At 45.4% G+C, this 16,866-nt stretch overlaps 1 protein-coding gene across 1 annotated transcript in view; it reads right to left on the bottom strand.

Annotated features, from left to right (window-relative positions):
- Positions 1 to 10,813: 10,813 nt before the first annotated feature.
- The window catches only part of LOC117585478 (dopamine receptor 2), a 24,961-nt gene continuing 18,908 nt past the window's right edge, over positions 10,814 to 16,866 (bottom strand). Inside the window, 1 exon segment of the mRNA XM_034274970.1 lies at positions 10,814 to 12,173. Coding sequence (XP_034130861.1) covers positions 11,235 to 12,173 — 939 coding nt within the window. The 3' untranslated portion in view covers positions 10,814 to 11,234.

Below are 16,866 nucleotides of genomic sequence, written 5' to 3' on the forward strand. Positions count from 1 at the left end.
TGCCTGCCTCATTATTATATCGATTATCTTGATGAGGTACGTTGCGTGTCTCTTAGTATTTCAGCTACGGTGAAAGCCCTCTACCCCTCTACCAAAAAAGCTTTTTCAAGAGCTGTCCGTTTAGGGAGATTTCACTGTACCTGCCTGTTCAACAAAGTCATTTGGGTGGCTTGTCATGTGTATCGAGTGGGTGTGCTTGGAGCCATATGTCATTATTGCATATTAATTATAGTATATCGAGTGCAGACACCTTTTGCTCCGCCACGCCGCTTGCCATCGCAGCCATAGCTACTGTTTGTTTGTTGATACCTCTGATAAGCCTTATCAATGTTGTTAGTGTTTGACGGATCAGAGTATAAATTCCCTCGATAAACTCCGGGCAAAGCTTCGCTTTCCATTCTCTATCCCACGATTTCGCTTTCAACGATAAGGGCAACATGTTGATAACCTTTGGTACAAGCCTTCTCTGCTGTAGTTTAATAAACAGTTCTGCCATTAAGTTTACGCTCGTGTTATATTTGTGTCGATATTTTTGTTGAACAAAATAAATTTGATCACAGTAAAAAAGTCCTCCAACATGCCCCTAACAGTCTGAGTTTTTGTTGATTGCCTCCTCTTTTTTTTAAAGCAGAATCTTTATTTATTACAAACTGACCATAAAGCATCTCTCGCGAATTTATTTAAAAAGTTTTTTATTATGCCATAAGTTTGTTAACTGGAGCGTTACAGTTTCGTGTGGCGGAAGTCGTGGAGGTAGTTGTAGGATGGGGTGCTGCGGGCAATAATAAGCGAGAATTACCCCAAAAGCCACAGGCAAGAATCGCATATTAAATTTATTTTATTAGAGTTTCCAGAAAGTCTTTCCAGAGTCTTCCGGCTGAACCCGGCTACCAAATAGTATTTGGATAATAAAATTTTTCAGCTTGGCCAGAATTTCCAGGGGTTTTCCGTACCCTCCCTCCAGCTCAGACAACAAATCAAAAGTTTATCTCGTAAATAAATGAGCAGAATCTTACTTGACCACGAGGCACACAAAATGGCTACAAGCACTCGTATTAAAATTGGCCTGGGCTTACTTACTGGTACTCTGAGCCTGAGTCTTCCCCCATCCTACCTCCTACCATCCTCTCTCCTTGCAAAGTTTAAGCTGGTGCTTAAGATTTTATGGGATATTAGTTATCCTTTGGCCTTGCCGTGAGCCACTCAAGTGCAACTCCCCCACCAGCACTTGCTGGTAATTAGAGAGACGAAGACAAGGGTAAGCCAAAGAAGGGGGCAGAGGCTTCGAGGACTTGCTTTGAGCCACATTCGATTGCCATAAGCCAGCATAATCCAAAAGGCGAGGAGGTGATGTGACAGCCTCTTAAATAGCTGTGAGTGCTTTATGCTCGTTTCAATGTGAAAATTTCTTACGTAGAAGATTGCAAAGATTTTTCATTTCTTAAAATGAATTTGAATGAATGAAAACCACAAATGTCAGCCTATTGATGAGGGAACCTATTTAACATTCACTTTTTAATTAACACTCAAAACATCAATTCACCAGATAGAAAGCGACAGCTAAGAGAGAGAGAGAGACAGAGAGAAAGTGAGAATGAGTCCCGTGTAAATGTAATTAATTGAATGTCCCACACGAACAAGCAGGCCAATCCACAGCCATCCAAAGCCAACAAAATCCACCAAGCCACCCGGTCACACATTCAAACCAACTTCAATTAGAGTCCAATACAAACATCGTCGAATAGCTTTTCTTTTGGCCAGCGAAAATTGGGCTGTGATTTTCATGGAATTCTTTGCAATAGCCAGCGGACATGTGCCACATCTGGGTCTGGCTGCCTGCTGGTGTACTCACACCACGGATAAGCACTCGGCGGGGTGCTATTCGCCGAATAATGGGTATGATTGGAGGCATGCTAATAAAACTATTCATTTCATTGGGTTAATAGCTAAATTGTACTGGTTGTCTGTACGAAATGTGGCACAGCAGCAACTTACGTTAACAAGAATTATATACTGACTACTAACGTAACTGCCATAAGACTGCAATATATGCAGTATTCTAGGGTATCAAATAGTACAGCATCACAGCAGGTATACGAACAAATGCTCGTTTTATTTTTCGAAATTTGCTCCGATTGATTTTGGTATTAATGCGTTTTGGGAGCCCCCACGGCGGCACAGCCATCGAGGGAAAGAAAGGGCCAGGTTTGGTATGGGTATTGGTATTGGAATTGGGTTCGGGCCGGAAAATGGCGAAAAGCCAACGCTGGCGGACAGGACAGGACAGGACAGCACAGCATCAGCAGCGGCCTACGCGGGCTGCAGCAGTTCTCCCGTGGACATGGCTCATAATTCAACGTTTACAGTTAACTGGTTTGGTGGGACTGGTTGGTGTTGGTGTTGGTTTGGTGGCCTCGTGGGTGGTCGGCTCGGTCGCCGGTCATTTGCTACTCGTATTGTTTTCCACTGCTCTTTATGTTACGCTAATTGCAATACGATGCTGAGCGAAGTCGAGTGGAGTGAAGCTGGAGCCGAGCCGAGCCAAGCCAGGGGCGTACAAACTAATTGCTTTTGCAAAACATTTGAAACGCGCAACTTTTTCAATTTATCTATTTAGCTATGCCACCCTATCCGTATTTATATCACCATCCCTCTGAACATTCTATTACAGAGATACAGATTCATCGTGAGCAAGGACAATGGTTGGTTGCACTTTTCATTGCTCAACATTTTGGGAGAAAGGGATGGATGCGCTGTGCCCATTCAGAGAGGAGAGGGAAAATGTAACCAGACGTGCGCGCCGCCAGCGGAAACGGAAATGCAGAACAACTGCTCTGTGTGCTGTGTTGTTTTCCCGTCTCTATATTTTTGCCCCTGCCATTGTTCTTGCCAGCCGACGACGACAGTGTCGCCAACCCAAATTTCCTTTGCAACTTCCGTTTTCCCATTAGTCTTGTACATAGAAACGAGCGTGCAACTAGCGCTCGAGATTTAGTTGGGCAAACTGGAAAGTAGACAAGTAGAGCTCATCGCACACACAAGAACTTGGAAAACTTTGCTGCCGGTTGAAACTTTTTAAATTGATTAGTATGTTGCTGGGTGGTGGCCATAGGCGGGCCATTGGCCATGGCACGGGACGGGGATCAGTATCGTGGAGCTGCTGTTGAGTGGCAACTGTTTCCTTTGGAGGCTGCTGCCGCTGCTGCTGCTGTTGCTGCTACTGGCTCCGGGCAGCATTAGCCAAGTGGCTGCATTTCAATTAGCCCTGCCAGGCTATACCAAACATGCTTATAAGGGGATCATCGAGATGGCTGTGGGCTGTGGGGGGCTTATTTGAAAACTTTCTTGAGACTTTCAAGCTACTTCTCCGCTCAATTGAATGCACTGGAAAACTCACCGAAAGTGTTGTTTTCCCCTGTGGTTTGTTGCTGGTTTTTGGGAACTCCTTAAAGATGGTCATTAAGGAGGTGGAAGAGAGATAATGTTTGAGCTTAAAGCAGGAATAGTTGCTCCATCATCCCATTTCCAACGTTTGCAGGAGCCGCCTCTTTGGCAAGTCATCCCCTAGCTCTCTTTTGTTTTGAGTTTCCCCTGTTATTTGTGTTGAGTTTTTTGGTTTCCGCTCTCCTTGTACGAGTTCCTCCTGTTATTTAGTGAAAATTGTCATTTGTCAAGTTGGTCGGGCCAGGGGGCGGTGACGCCACAGTCACAGCCACGCCCACACATCCACAAACCTCAAAACCTCAAAACCTCAAACCTAAAAAAAAGTATAAGAAAACCGAGCGCTGGCTCCCAGGCTCCCAACTTTTCTATTGAGTGGGGAAAAGTTTTCACCATGCTCAGCTTTTATTAATGCGCTCTCGAGTCTCCCAGCACACTCTTATTTATCTAAAAATCCCAGTTACCCCACACACAACACCCCAACCCAACCCAATCCCCGTTTCCAGTTGCCTCTTAACTTTCCCCTGTTTCAACTTTGGCTTTGATTTTGCACTTGGCTCAGTAAATTCTGTAAATTGGCTCACGGAAAGTTGCAAATGAACACTGTTGATGGAGATCCTGGTGGCAAATATCCTGTTTCGTGACATTCGAAAGCAATTTTTTAATCCAGTTTTTTCCCCATTCAACATTCGCGCTTATGCAGAATGCATTTTAATTTATTTAATTGAATTCAATTTGTTACAAATGGCCAACGAGTCGCGCACATTTTTTTGTCGCAGGATTTATTGAAGCGTAAAATTTAAGACTCGTAATTTAGTGACGAGAGTGCCGGAGAGTTTTACGACAGACAGAGACGGACGAATGCGGAGCGAAAGAGAAGTAAAGGAACAACCACCAGTGTCAATGTCGTTGTTGAGCTTGCGGCTCATCAGTATCCGTGCTGTTGTTGTACTTGTAATACCCTTGGAAAGCGCACTATTATTTTTACAAGATGTTTGTCTGTCAAAAAACTTCAGCCCATCCCAACAGCCATAAGTCAAAATTGATCATTCTGTAAGTGTATTTGCAGCTTCGGCGCACGTGGCTGGACTTTTCCTTCTTGTTTGTGTTGCTGGGCCACAGGACATGTACTGTGACGCGAATGAAATCCGTTGAAGGCCAGTTGCAGCAACGGGGAGTGCCACGTCCACGAGGCGTCTCATGTTGCCAGCTCTTGCTACGGCTGCTGCTGCTGTTTTGCTGTTGGCCAACAACTGAATGGGACCGTAATTTGTACTTGCATTCATGAACAGCAGCCAGCAGCCAGCAGCCGTCCGTCTGCCTGTCTGTCAGTCTGTCTGTCTGTCTGTCTGTGTGAGTGCGTGAAGTTATTTAACATATACTCGCGCAGAGAATGGCGGAAAAAGAATGCGGCGGCTAGGCCTTAGCTGGGGCCATGGAAAGACCATTCCGTTCTGTCCTGTCAAGGTCAGCCCAAGGATAACGCGAATTTACGTGCTGCCCCACAAACTTCGTCACTTTAGAGTGGGAATCCGGCAAGAAAGGACAGAGCGGAGCAGAAAGGAAGAGAGAGAGAGAGAGAGAGAGAGAACGTTGTACCATATTTCATCCTTTTGTTTCGCTCTACTCATACTCGAGCATGCATATGCTCTCATGTCCTTCTCTGGATGTGTGCTTGTCAGTATGTGTGTGCGTGTGTGTTTTTTGTTCAATTTTGTATTCTTCACAAAAGCTGAAAGACAGAGGAAATTGCTTGTGTTTATGTTTGCCCCCATGTCTGCGATAATCCACTGATGTCATTTGGCCTGCTTCAGTGCATTTCCTTCCTCTATGCGACTCGCTCTTTTAGCTCCTTTTTTTTGGCACCAACTAAACTTCATATCTCCATCGACAGCTTGAAGTTTACAGATAACATTTCTGGGGGCTGATGGTCGTGCTGCTGCTGCTGTTTTCTGTTGTCTATGAAAATTGTTCACGCATCCGGAATTGTGCAGAGCACAGAATTTACGCTTCAATTGAAAATTGGCAGTGTTTGTGTGTCATTAGACATTTAGAACAATGTGTTGCCATCACAGCCGCCTTGACAAAAGGGATCCCAAAAGCACACATCAACACCACTCACAGACCCAATCCCAATCCCAACCCAAATTCAAACTCAAACGCAAACTCAAAACATCAACTCCAATAACAATAACCCCACCATCTAGAAAGGATCCTCCCACGCCCGCACGCCCTCCCACACGTAGTCGAACATTATTTTTGTTGTGTAGAATTTGTTTGTATATTTTACACAGTTTTATACCCTGCAAGTGGGAATCGCTCTTTCGATAAGTTGTTCTCCAAGATTAGTCCTCAAATTTTTTCTCACTGGGATTTATTTTGGAATAAGGAGATACGTATAAGAGGGAACCACCGAATCATGAAATGAATAAATCATATGACTCCATCAGATATCTAACTTTAAGGGTATTTGTGCTTTGCTTTTGATGCTAACCATCTTTTGCTTGCTCATTTTTGGCTGGCAATAACAAGGACTTGTGGCCAGGAATGGGGGATACCAGTGGCATTGCTGTTCATTTCCTAGGCCATTCCCATTTATTTATAAATTGTTAAATATAACCGAAGCTACCCAACGCACAATGGCAGATTGGCGGAGGACTCGGCCACACCCTTGCAGACTCTACGCCCAATGTGGCACATCCTGTTGGTGCTCCTCCGAAAATAGCTGAAGCATTGTGTAGAGATATGGAAAATCGAACAGGGAATACAATGAAGCTGCGCTTGAACTGCCACATCAGGTGGGGCACGATGTTAGGGAGTGCAGAGGGTCCTTGGAGGAGGAGGCGCGGCCTCTGCTCAGTTCATTGAATTTGACTTGTTGTTTGTTTTATTTCCAGACGCGCTTTAATGTCGTTTATATTTATACAATTTGGGCGCCAGGCACTCTACTCTCCTACCACACATCCCCAAGCCACTCGTTCTTGTAGTCCTTGGCATCAAGTCAGTGCAAGTGCCCCGTCGCAGGGTCCTGGCCGAACAGAGGGGCATGCTACAACACACAATGAAAGGGTCGACGGAGCGCTTTTTTACTGCAGGGTTACCAACAGCGCCTTTTACGATACAACCGTCAAGACATCCTTTCAGCCTTCCAGCCAGCCAGCCAGCCAGCCATTCATCTCGAATCGGTCGCCTTGGCCGCTGTCTTGCCGCAGTTCATCAATTTATTTAGCATTTTTATGCGCCCTGCTTCAGCAGAATTGCTTAGAGCAGCTTTATTGATTTCATTAGCGGCTTTTAAGGGGCAATCAAGAAAGCGACCTCTCACCCACTTCCCACTCTCTCCATTCTCCATTCTCCACTCTCCTCCTTCCCCATACATCCACTGTGATGCATATTCAATAGGATTTCCCGCTCCATTTTGGCTTGTCAAAGGGTGACCCATTAATAATTTACATTGCGAATGCAATAAATAACTGTTTACACATTGACGAACTGTGAGCAATGTGAGCAATGACATGTTACATTAAAGCCGCTATTCATAAATGTTGATCCACCCACCCACAGAGCCACCCAACCACGCAAAGGGGTGCTCCACTTTTTACAACCCGGGTAAAATTTGTGTACAACATTGTGACTTTTTAGCGTTTTGCGGTTGCATGCTGTAAGTGCCTTTTGATTTCATTACGTTGCTCATTTGTTCTTTCTTGTCGAACATTGATTTTTATGATGCCTTTTTCCATAATAATACTCAGAGGAATTTGGCTCATTTCCGCCCAGAGTTTTTTCCTGGCTCCATTAGGCGAATGTCAGCCATAGCAGTTATTAAATAGTTGTAACATTCAAAGCTCGTTCATATAATTGAAATTGTCGTAATATTTTGTCATATTCATGGTTTAAGAATGAGCAGCTTGCATCTGTTCTTTAAATCATATCCAAATATGATTAAATTCATCTTTGAATTTTATCTTTTAAGTGTTTCTCCATGCCTTTTCCCAGAATTCCTAATCAGCGACAGGGAAAATGTTACCATCTCTAGCATCTCCCTAAAACAACGGATTTTCCCTCATTCAACTCTTTCCTTCAACCAGAGGCAGCAACCAGACAGACTGAGCTCCTCCGCTGTACATATATTACTTGTATTTTTTTATAATTAAACGTATTATGACTTGGCGAAGCGGAAATGCCAGACAGACAATTTGTAATTGTGTGAGACTGACACCCCTAACCACGCATACACACACACACAGACCCGAATTCCGTGCACACACAAAGGCAGGCGAACAGAGAGACAGACTGGCAGAAGGACGGACTGAAATAGAATCCGATTCCAGAACATAAGCTTCGAGCAATAATCCAAAAAACCGAATAAAATTCCCCAACTCTGGGCGACTCGGGAGACCACGCGAATTTGACTTTGCCCAGCAACAAAGTCATCAAAACCATGATTGCAATACAAACCCAGATATACTTGTATTTGGGGCAACACAATTTTGCCACCAACATCGCTGAAGGAGCAGCAGCAGAGGGAGCATGACGAGGAGCTGAATAGAGCAGCGAACTCCAGTCCAATGCCACAAAATTCAAACCCAAAGCGTGGAGACAAACACGCATTTCGGTTCATTAACCAAGCCCAACAAAAGAAGCGGAGGAGCCAGGATGTGGCCACATGGAAAGGATGAACAGAGTGGGCAGGGGATAGAGACAGAGAAAGAGAGAGAGAGAGCGAGCTAGGATGTGGCATAAGAATGATGGAAGAGAGGGATATTTCCCGAGAGATAGAGAGGGTGAAAAGCACTAGTAGCTAACGGAAACAAAATTACCAGCGAGCAAATAAAATGTCGTCGAGGGTTTGACGCTCGCCATTCAAAGCTCAGCATTCTGCTCAACTTCAGTGATAAGCTTTGATGGGCCAAGGATGGGGAGGAGGGTAGAGGGATAAGTATTGTGTGCAGCTTGCGCAATGCCATGCAACGTTTCTTTTTTATTAGTTCTCCGCTTATCCACCATTTTGGCAGTCGTTATTTGGCTGATTACGGGGCCAGGACAGAACGCTGCACATCTGTAACTTTCGCGTATCTCCAGTGCTGATGTGTTTTGACCTCCATTCCATGCAACACACACTATACACACTCACACACATTTGTAGTCACTGTGCAACAAAGTCTGTGACCCGGCGAAGGTGTGGCAGCTTCAGATTGGCCACTCATGTGGAAGAGACACAGACCCCACCCACTGTTGTGACCCTTTGGCCATGCCATTTGCTTTCGCATCTGTATCTGCGCTTTGTATCTCTATCTGTATCTCTGTGGGTTCAACTTTGGGTCATTAGTGCGTCGCTGCTGTGGGGTTTGCTGCCCTGTCCCCTCTGACCTGGTCTCTTGTTTATTTTCTCATTAGTGAGTCAATACACGTAGCACGTTTTGTCTCCACATTGTTGCCGACAATGCGAATGCAGGACAGACACTTTCACTTCCACTTCCACTTCCCCTTGCCCGCCACTGATGGCTTAAGGGTGCGGGTGGGGTGGGGTGGGGTGGGGCGAAAATCCCCTGCACAGATGCTGTGTCATGTGTGAGCTCCCTGTGTACTGGGGCCAGTTGTTTAAGATGCGTGGCTGGCAGTTCGCACTTTGCTGACTGCAACTTGCAGCTGTCTATCCATCTTAGCCCCTGAGTGACTGACTGCCCGACAGCTCATACTTGCCCCAACAGGCTCAGAGAGCCTGAGAGTGCGCTGGGGCCAACAAAGGGGAAAGGGCGCAAAAAGCACTCGTCCCCAGAATGATCCGAAAATGTAAAGTGTAAACTTTTTGCCAGTTGTTTGCTGAACTGCCATTGCACTTTGTCTTCTAGCTTGGCTGGCCATCAGACCATCGGACGTCAAGTGCAGCATCATCCCCCCTCCACTCTCTGAATAAGAATAATCTTTTTCCAGTAAACCGCAAGTCCGTAAGGATTTCTTCCCCCAACACCACCACCACCACTACCACCACCACCAAGTGCCCGAGCTGAAAATTTAAAAAAGACAAAGTCATCGTCGAGTGTTCTCGATATTCTGTTCTTGCATAGTTTTCGCTTTTTAATTTCTTTTTGCGTAGTCCTACATACTATATGGTAGATACACACACACACACACATACACATACACAAACATAGTACAAGTACATACAATTTATATATAAATTTAAGTGGTTTGCAGTACACAGATTACAGCTTAGAGTTTACAGTTTACAGCTGATGGTTTCCTCTGCCTCTGACTCGGAATCTGACCATATCTTAATGCAATCTGAGCTGCCCATTCAACGGCTGCTTCGGCTTCTAAGATGCTTACATGGCTAACACACATATATACACACGCGTACACACACAAATCTTTACAATTACAGCTATAGATGGTCGAAAACGGGCTTTGGGTGGGGGCGTAGAAATATTTATATATGTGTACTTCCAGCCCACAAAGAACTCTAGGAGCTATTTCTCTCTTATTCGCTATACATATTCAATATTAATAATTGCCATTTGTTATAGTTTCTTTTTGTTTTGCTTTTTGCTTTTTGCTTTTTGCTTTTGTTTCTTGCTCGTCTGCTCTGCTCTGATCTGCTTTGCTTTGCTCTTTTTTTGTTGTGTGTGTGCTTACTTTTCTATTTGCCTTCGTTTTTCATTTCGCTTTGTTTGTTTTGAAAACAATGAGCAACATTTTTCTATTCTCTCTCGTCCCGAGATGATGATTTGTTCTGTTCCCGAACCATCCACAAAAATGACGTATCGCCATTTCTATTAGTTTTTACCCCCGACCATCCACACAGGATCCCTTCTGACAGGGCCATTTATATTTTGGTGGAGCGGGAAAATCAATCCTAATTGCACACATTAATTATTGCAAAATCGAAATCGGAAGAGCACTCACTCATACCAAGTAGAAGAGCCCTTTGATGGATTAATGCATTAAGTTTCTCTCTCATTTATTAAGTAAGCCTTGCACATCTGAAGTACATTTAACATTCACTCTATGTCTATTGCTATGCTCGTAAGTAGTTCAAAGTAAAAACCAAACATAAACAAAGAACCTTCATAGTTTTGTACTTAAACACTGACAACCCAAATGTGTGTGTGCACTGCGCTGTTGGGAAGCGATTCGAAGCCAGTTTGCTGATTGTTCGAGTCTCCCCCTCACTGAGGCAGAGTTAAATTCATTTGCACCCGTATTGTTTATTTTAATTTCAGTTGAAACAGAAGTAGAGTTATTAAATTGATATATCTATAGAGAGAGATAGAGGAAGAGGTAAAGAGTGAAGCTATTGTAGCTATTTACAGTATCATATGACAAGTATCTATAGTTTGGTATTGAGTACTTGGTTTGGAGTTGGTTTTGCTTCTGAAAGAGAGTCAGGTACGTGGACAGGTTGAAGACGTAGCTTTCAATGGCTAAGACGTTTGAAACATTTACAGAACGAAATATTGTACTCTAGTGGATAACATCTTTGTAATGGAAGATCTAAGATATGACAACTAATTGTAACAACTAATTCACACTATGCAACCCACCCGCCATCGCATCATTGGACTAGTTAGGAGGATGTTGAAGTTCTTAATCAAGCGGAAAGGATTTGATGATTAGATTTTCTGTTGCATAGTGTTCTATCACCAATCGATAAGCTAATGAGAGACTAGACGAGGGCTAGATCGCCTGATGTATGCAGATATTTACACTCACATCTATGAAGAGTCCTTAAGAGCTAGTTAACTGGGCTGTGGTCTCCGTGAATAATTATGTGATTCTGCTGGTGGCTGAGTTTACTTTACCGAGGAGCTGGAGGAACTGGAGGCCGCCTCCGGCTGGCATTCCAGTTGCGGTGTCGTCTGCACCAGGGCCAATCCGATGCTCTCACTGTCGCTGTCCTCGTCATCGTCCACGTCGTCCAGGGTGGTGATCTGGCTCTGCACACTCTGCCGCTGCTCCAGGACTCTGTGGTGGTGGTGGTGCTGCTGCTGGTGCTCCTCGGTGGCATCAGTGAGCGAGATAGCCGAGATGGTGTCGACACCACCAAGAGCTGGGGCCGTGGGCGAGCTCAGCGAGGAGTTGGAGCTTCGCAGACGCCTCATGCCAGCCATGGGCATGAAGGATACGTGGTGACCCGAAGAGTTCGACGGTCCCATGCCGCTCGGCGTCATCGCCAGGCTGGAGTGCTTCAGGCTGGGTGCCACTGGACTGTTGGCCGCACTCACCGACGCGCCGCCGAGCCCTAAAGCCGGCTCCAGCAATAGCGTGGCCGGAACCGAGGCTATGGTTAGAGTGGAGACCGATGAGGGCCTCGCACCGCCGCCCAGGTGCAACGAGCTGGCAGAGGCCGCTGCCGCCGGCGGTGCAGTGATCGTCACTATCGTCTTGGCCGCACTGTTCACCGCCGACGTGGAGTTGTAGTCCCCGCGATGCTTCATCCCTGAGCTGCGGCGCCTGTCCCGGTGGTGGTGGCGATGGAAGCTCTGGCAGCGGGTGCACGAACGCTGCGAAGAGGACGGCGTGGCCGTGCCCGAGGAGTGATGGTGGTGATGGCCACTGCGGGAGCCGCCTCCAACTCCGCCGACGTTGCTGCCACCGCCGCCGCAGTTGCTGCCACCGCTGCAGGTGCTGCAACTGCTCAGCTGACGTCACATGAGCGTGCGGTCCAGCTGGTTCACCGAATGGTAGCCAAAGGAGGTCGAGGCTGCCACCATTGCAGCGGCCACGTGGCACTGTTAGAAAGAGAAACAGAAGCAGAACCAGAACCAGAACCAGATGCAGAAACGAGCAGGAGGCGAACAGGATGCACATAGAATAGGAAGAAAGAGACGGAAAAAGGCATTTAATTAACATTTTGTTGTTTTATTTGGATTCAAGTGTTTTCATACAATTTGCAGGCAGTGTGTCTCTGTGTTAGTGTGAGTGCGCGCGTGCGTGTGTCTGTGTGTCTGCTTGTGTGTGGCTGAAAACAATTTTCCGTTATAAACGCAGCAGCCGCATCAGCAACAGCAATGAAGCAACAAAGCAACAAAGAGTGGAACAACAAATACAACAACGACACACACAAAGAGAGAAATGAGTAAGTGAGTGAGTGGGGTGGAGGCATGGAGCACGGGTCAGACAGGAAGCGCCAACAGCAGCACCAAAAACAACAACAACAACGAGAACAAGAACAATAACAACAGCATTAGGAAAATGTAGCAGCTTTTCCAGCATTCCCTTTCTGATTTTCTTATTTTTGTCTACTTTTTTCCCGTGCGCTTTTTATCCGGGTTGCAGTAAAAATCAAAGCAAAATGCATGATTGAAAGCAACAAAAAAGCGAAAACAGAAAGCGAAAGAGAACTAGGAAAAGAGCAACAACAAACACCAAGAACAAGAATAAAAAAAAACACACACAGAAATGTAAGTAGAAGTAAAAAAAAATAGGAAAACAAACAGGAAAAAGGATAGCCTCGGGGGCCGAGGCAATTGATACCCTTGCTGATTGATTTTTGACTAGTGAGGATATTATAGTTAACATTTCATGCTTTTGGCTGGGTATAGCCGGATGTCTAAACAGACTGACAATCTCACATTGATTCCAATATTTGCTTTGCTTTTTCCTGCAGTGCAAACTTCAGATCAAAACCATATAATATCTATGTATCATCTGCAATGGGTACCATAAAAAGAGAGAGACTGAGACTCGATTTTCTGGCATTTCTTTTTAGACGGGGAGGCCATCCATCCAGCATTAAAAAAACTGACATGTGGAGTGTAGGTGTTAGTGTGTCCGTGTCCGTGCTCTTGTCTATGTGTGCGATGCGTCTTTCTTCTTGCTTCTTTGAGGGTATACCAAGTGCCCATTGAGACCTCTTTGTGCCTTACGCCGTTTGGTAGCTCTCTGGAATTGTTCTTCCTGCCGTTCCACTCTTCATCCGCCTTTCTACCACTCTCGCCCCCAGCCCACTTTACGACATTCCCATCATCTGTGTGCTCTGCCAATTCAATTACTTTCTTACGGTCGCCTGGTCAGGCCTCTTATTAAATTCTAAAATCCCTTCCCCATTTGCTTACGATTCGCATTACGTATACGCCGAGTGTGCTGCTGGTGGTTTTGAGTGTGGCCGCAATTAGCTTAAATAATTGAAGAGCCAGACCGGATGGCCCTCTCGGCAGACGCCCCAGGCAATTGGGTAATTTGCAATTTTTATAGCTCCACAGGGCCAGCCATCATCAGCAGGGGCATCAGACAGATGGGAGGAAGCTTGACGGCTTATCAATGGAATCTGTTCAATGAAAACCGCTACTAACGCTTTAATCTATTTCAATCTGATGCGAAATACCATTAAGAAGTGTCCGAAAGTTACGCTCTCTCTGTGAGTCATAGGCGACAGCTACCAAAAGAACGCCCAGGGGCTTGTCGCTTAAAAAACATGACAAGCCCCGGCCACAGGTCAATGGCACCATCAAAACCTGGAAACTTTTTTCGCGCACGAACTTGTCGCGAACACGCCCCCCAACCCCTCCGGCCATAGACCTATTTTGTAATTTATTGCCTAACACTCAATAAACCCCTCGGGGTTCACGTCACCCAACAAACCCAACAAACCCGGTAAACCCAGCAAACCCAGCAAAGGGTGGCCCCGCCGTTAAGTAAAGTTTCTAAGAAGGCTTAACAGACATTTGCTTAGCCCATCTTGGGTTACTGCTGCTGACCTTGTGAGTGACTGACTAAAAGATTGACTCGTACCCCCTCCCCGCACTGTACGCAGGGTAAGGACATTAAAAGTTACATGGCTCTGGCCCCGAATTTTGTCCATTTACTTTGGCTACTTCCGCCTCAACGGCTCTGTCACATAATTATAAACGTGAATTTCACGTTCACAGTCAATTACGGATAATTGATGTGTGTGAAACATTTGTGGCAAATTACATTTTGATGTTCGTCCTACCCAGGCGAAACGATCATTATCGAAGGAACGAAACAAAAATAAAAGTAGCATTCTGGCTAAATGTCGCTAAACTTGATTATGGCTAAATACAGCATCGACTGCGTCCTACTGTCGTTTTGCGAGTGGCTTCGGTTCTGTTCAGTTTTTGGGTCAGCGGAAATGGGCTGATTAATTGTTTCAATAACTTGGGTTTAGTTTGGCTTTGGCTTTGGCTTTCGACTTCAATTTTGGCTGCGTTGTGCTGGTATGTACATGCCACAAAGCCTTTGGCCAATAATTGATGCAATTAGCAACGTTTAGAGCGGCAGCAGCAGAAGCAGAAGCATTATGAGTAGTTGCCACAATGAGAATTATTTGTGTGTACTCGTACTTGTGGAGAGTTTGATTAAAGTTGTTTTCTGTGTGCAATTATTTCCTGCAACTGGAATATTCGATGGTGGCGGGAGACTCGATTCTACTCAAAGGCCCCAAAGCGCAGCAGTTCTGGGGCTGGTCCCGGCCTCAGGCATGCCACTGGGTTCTTCTGCAAACATTTAGAGTTACAAATGCTAGATTTACAAGCTTACAAATTTATGCTAAGTAGGTGGTGGCAATGGTTTTATGTGTATGGGTGGACTGTACAGAACGTTCTCTGTGTGCCCTGCATATGTGTGTGGGTGTGGGTGGGTGTTCATGATGGCTGAATGGCTGGCATTTTCAATCAAAACATCTCGGCAGACATTCCTCGAAGCCTCGAATGCCATGCAAATTGGCCATGTCTGGCAAAACTGTGTGTGCGTGTGGGTGTGGGCTGTGTGGGCCGCTTGGCTGTGTGGGTTGCCTGGCCATAGAATCCTTTACGGCTCATTAGGACACAGAGTGGGTGCTCTCATTGAGTGGGCTGAATGTCAGTCAGCGATTAATCATTGAGTGTGCTGTACGCAGAGTGTCTGTGCGCATTAAAGTTGAATAAAACCTCAATCGACTTAATTTTAAAGTGTCATCCAGGGTCTATCCACAAGTAGACACTCACTCACGCACACAAATAGACGTACACATACACATACGGAGGCAACTTGTGGCTGACCGCAATGTGCTTGAGGTGCAGCAAAGATGTCCCAACACTGCGGCATGCGAGTCAACGAGTTAAAGTCCGGAAATCGAGCACTTGTAGACCACCAACAGTGACCGAGAAAGCCAGGAAGGGGGGAGGGCGACAAAACCACACGTCTGCAATATCCTCATTTGGCCAGAACCCATTTCCATTTCCGGAAGTTGCCTCATTTGTAGGCATGGCCAAACACTTTCCCAGTCTTGTACTCGGTCCAATCAATTAGTGGCATTTTGTGACAAACTAAGATCTTTGTCAATGCATTCACTCAATCCATCGATTGAGTCCAATTGTCACTTGGAAAAGAAACCAGAAACCGGCGGAGTACACGATAATGGAATCAATCGTACGTGCAAGAATCGTGCTTTAAATTTTCGCCTCATTTCCGCTTTCTTTTTTTACAGCCAGCCACATTGATATTCGATCATTTCCCATCCGCTCCACTGGACCCCGCATTACCGACACTCATCCAGCAGTATCCGTACCCTTTGCACAAATGAAAAAGTTTCTTTCATTCATATTTTTTGCCTCGAACCAGTCGTGCTCGACGCCTCCCTCCATACACGTACAATTGGCTGTGGAAAACACTTGGCAAATAAATTGGCATGCTCTTGGGTGTAATTGATATGATGACAGACACATTGCCAAACAAAAAAATGAAAATAAAAATAGCCCCAACCTCTAACCCAAAGAAGAAGCCTAAGCCCCGTATCGAAATCCAAATCCAAATCCAGCAGGAACGGAAGCAAAAAGGCGGAGCATCTCTCACACCATGAGGTCTGGCACACACATTGACTGTTGATTGCTGTAAATAACATTTTCATCGATACAATTACATGTGGTACATGTGAGTGTGTGTTTGTGTATATCGCATATCGCTGAGGCGAAAATTGAGTTGGAAGTTTTTAAGTGCAAGAAATGTTTATGGTTCACTTGATAACACTTCTCAAGTATCGACTGTGCGTGACTCCATCCCCTGTCCTACACTCATGTACACATTTCCGGGCATACGTTTGTACATGTGTGTGTGTGTGTGTGTGTTTGCCATGTGTGTTGTAAATTGTGAGTGTAAGCCAGACAGCCATCGATGGATGGGCTCTATAGTGTTTGGCGTGTACGTAGAAGCCATTTTGGAAGGGCCGGACAACAATTACAACAACCAGAAGGAAAAAGTATAAATCTAAAAATAATAAACACCACACTAAAGGAGTGGCGTTGCTGGAGGGGGGAGCTGTACTTGAGAAAAATTCACACATAAAACAAACATAAGATCAACAATCAAGCTTCATGTGTGAGACAGAGAGAGCGCAGGACTTTGTGTGTCTATTTTTACTTTCAGTTTTCTCCCCCATTTCGCTGTCGTGGGAAACCTTTTGTGAGAGGAGAATAACATCGACAG

Source organism: Drosophila guanche, unplaced genomic scaffold, assembly GCF_900245975.1.
Source record: "Drosophila guanche unplaced genomic scaffold, DGUA_6, whole genome shotgun sequence".
Classification (NCBI taxonomy): Eukaryota; Metazoa; Arthropoda; class Insecta; order Diptera; family Drosophilidae; genus Drosophila; species Drosophila guanche.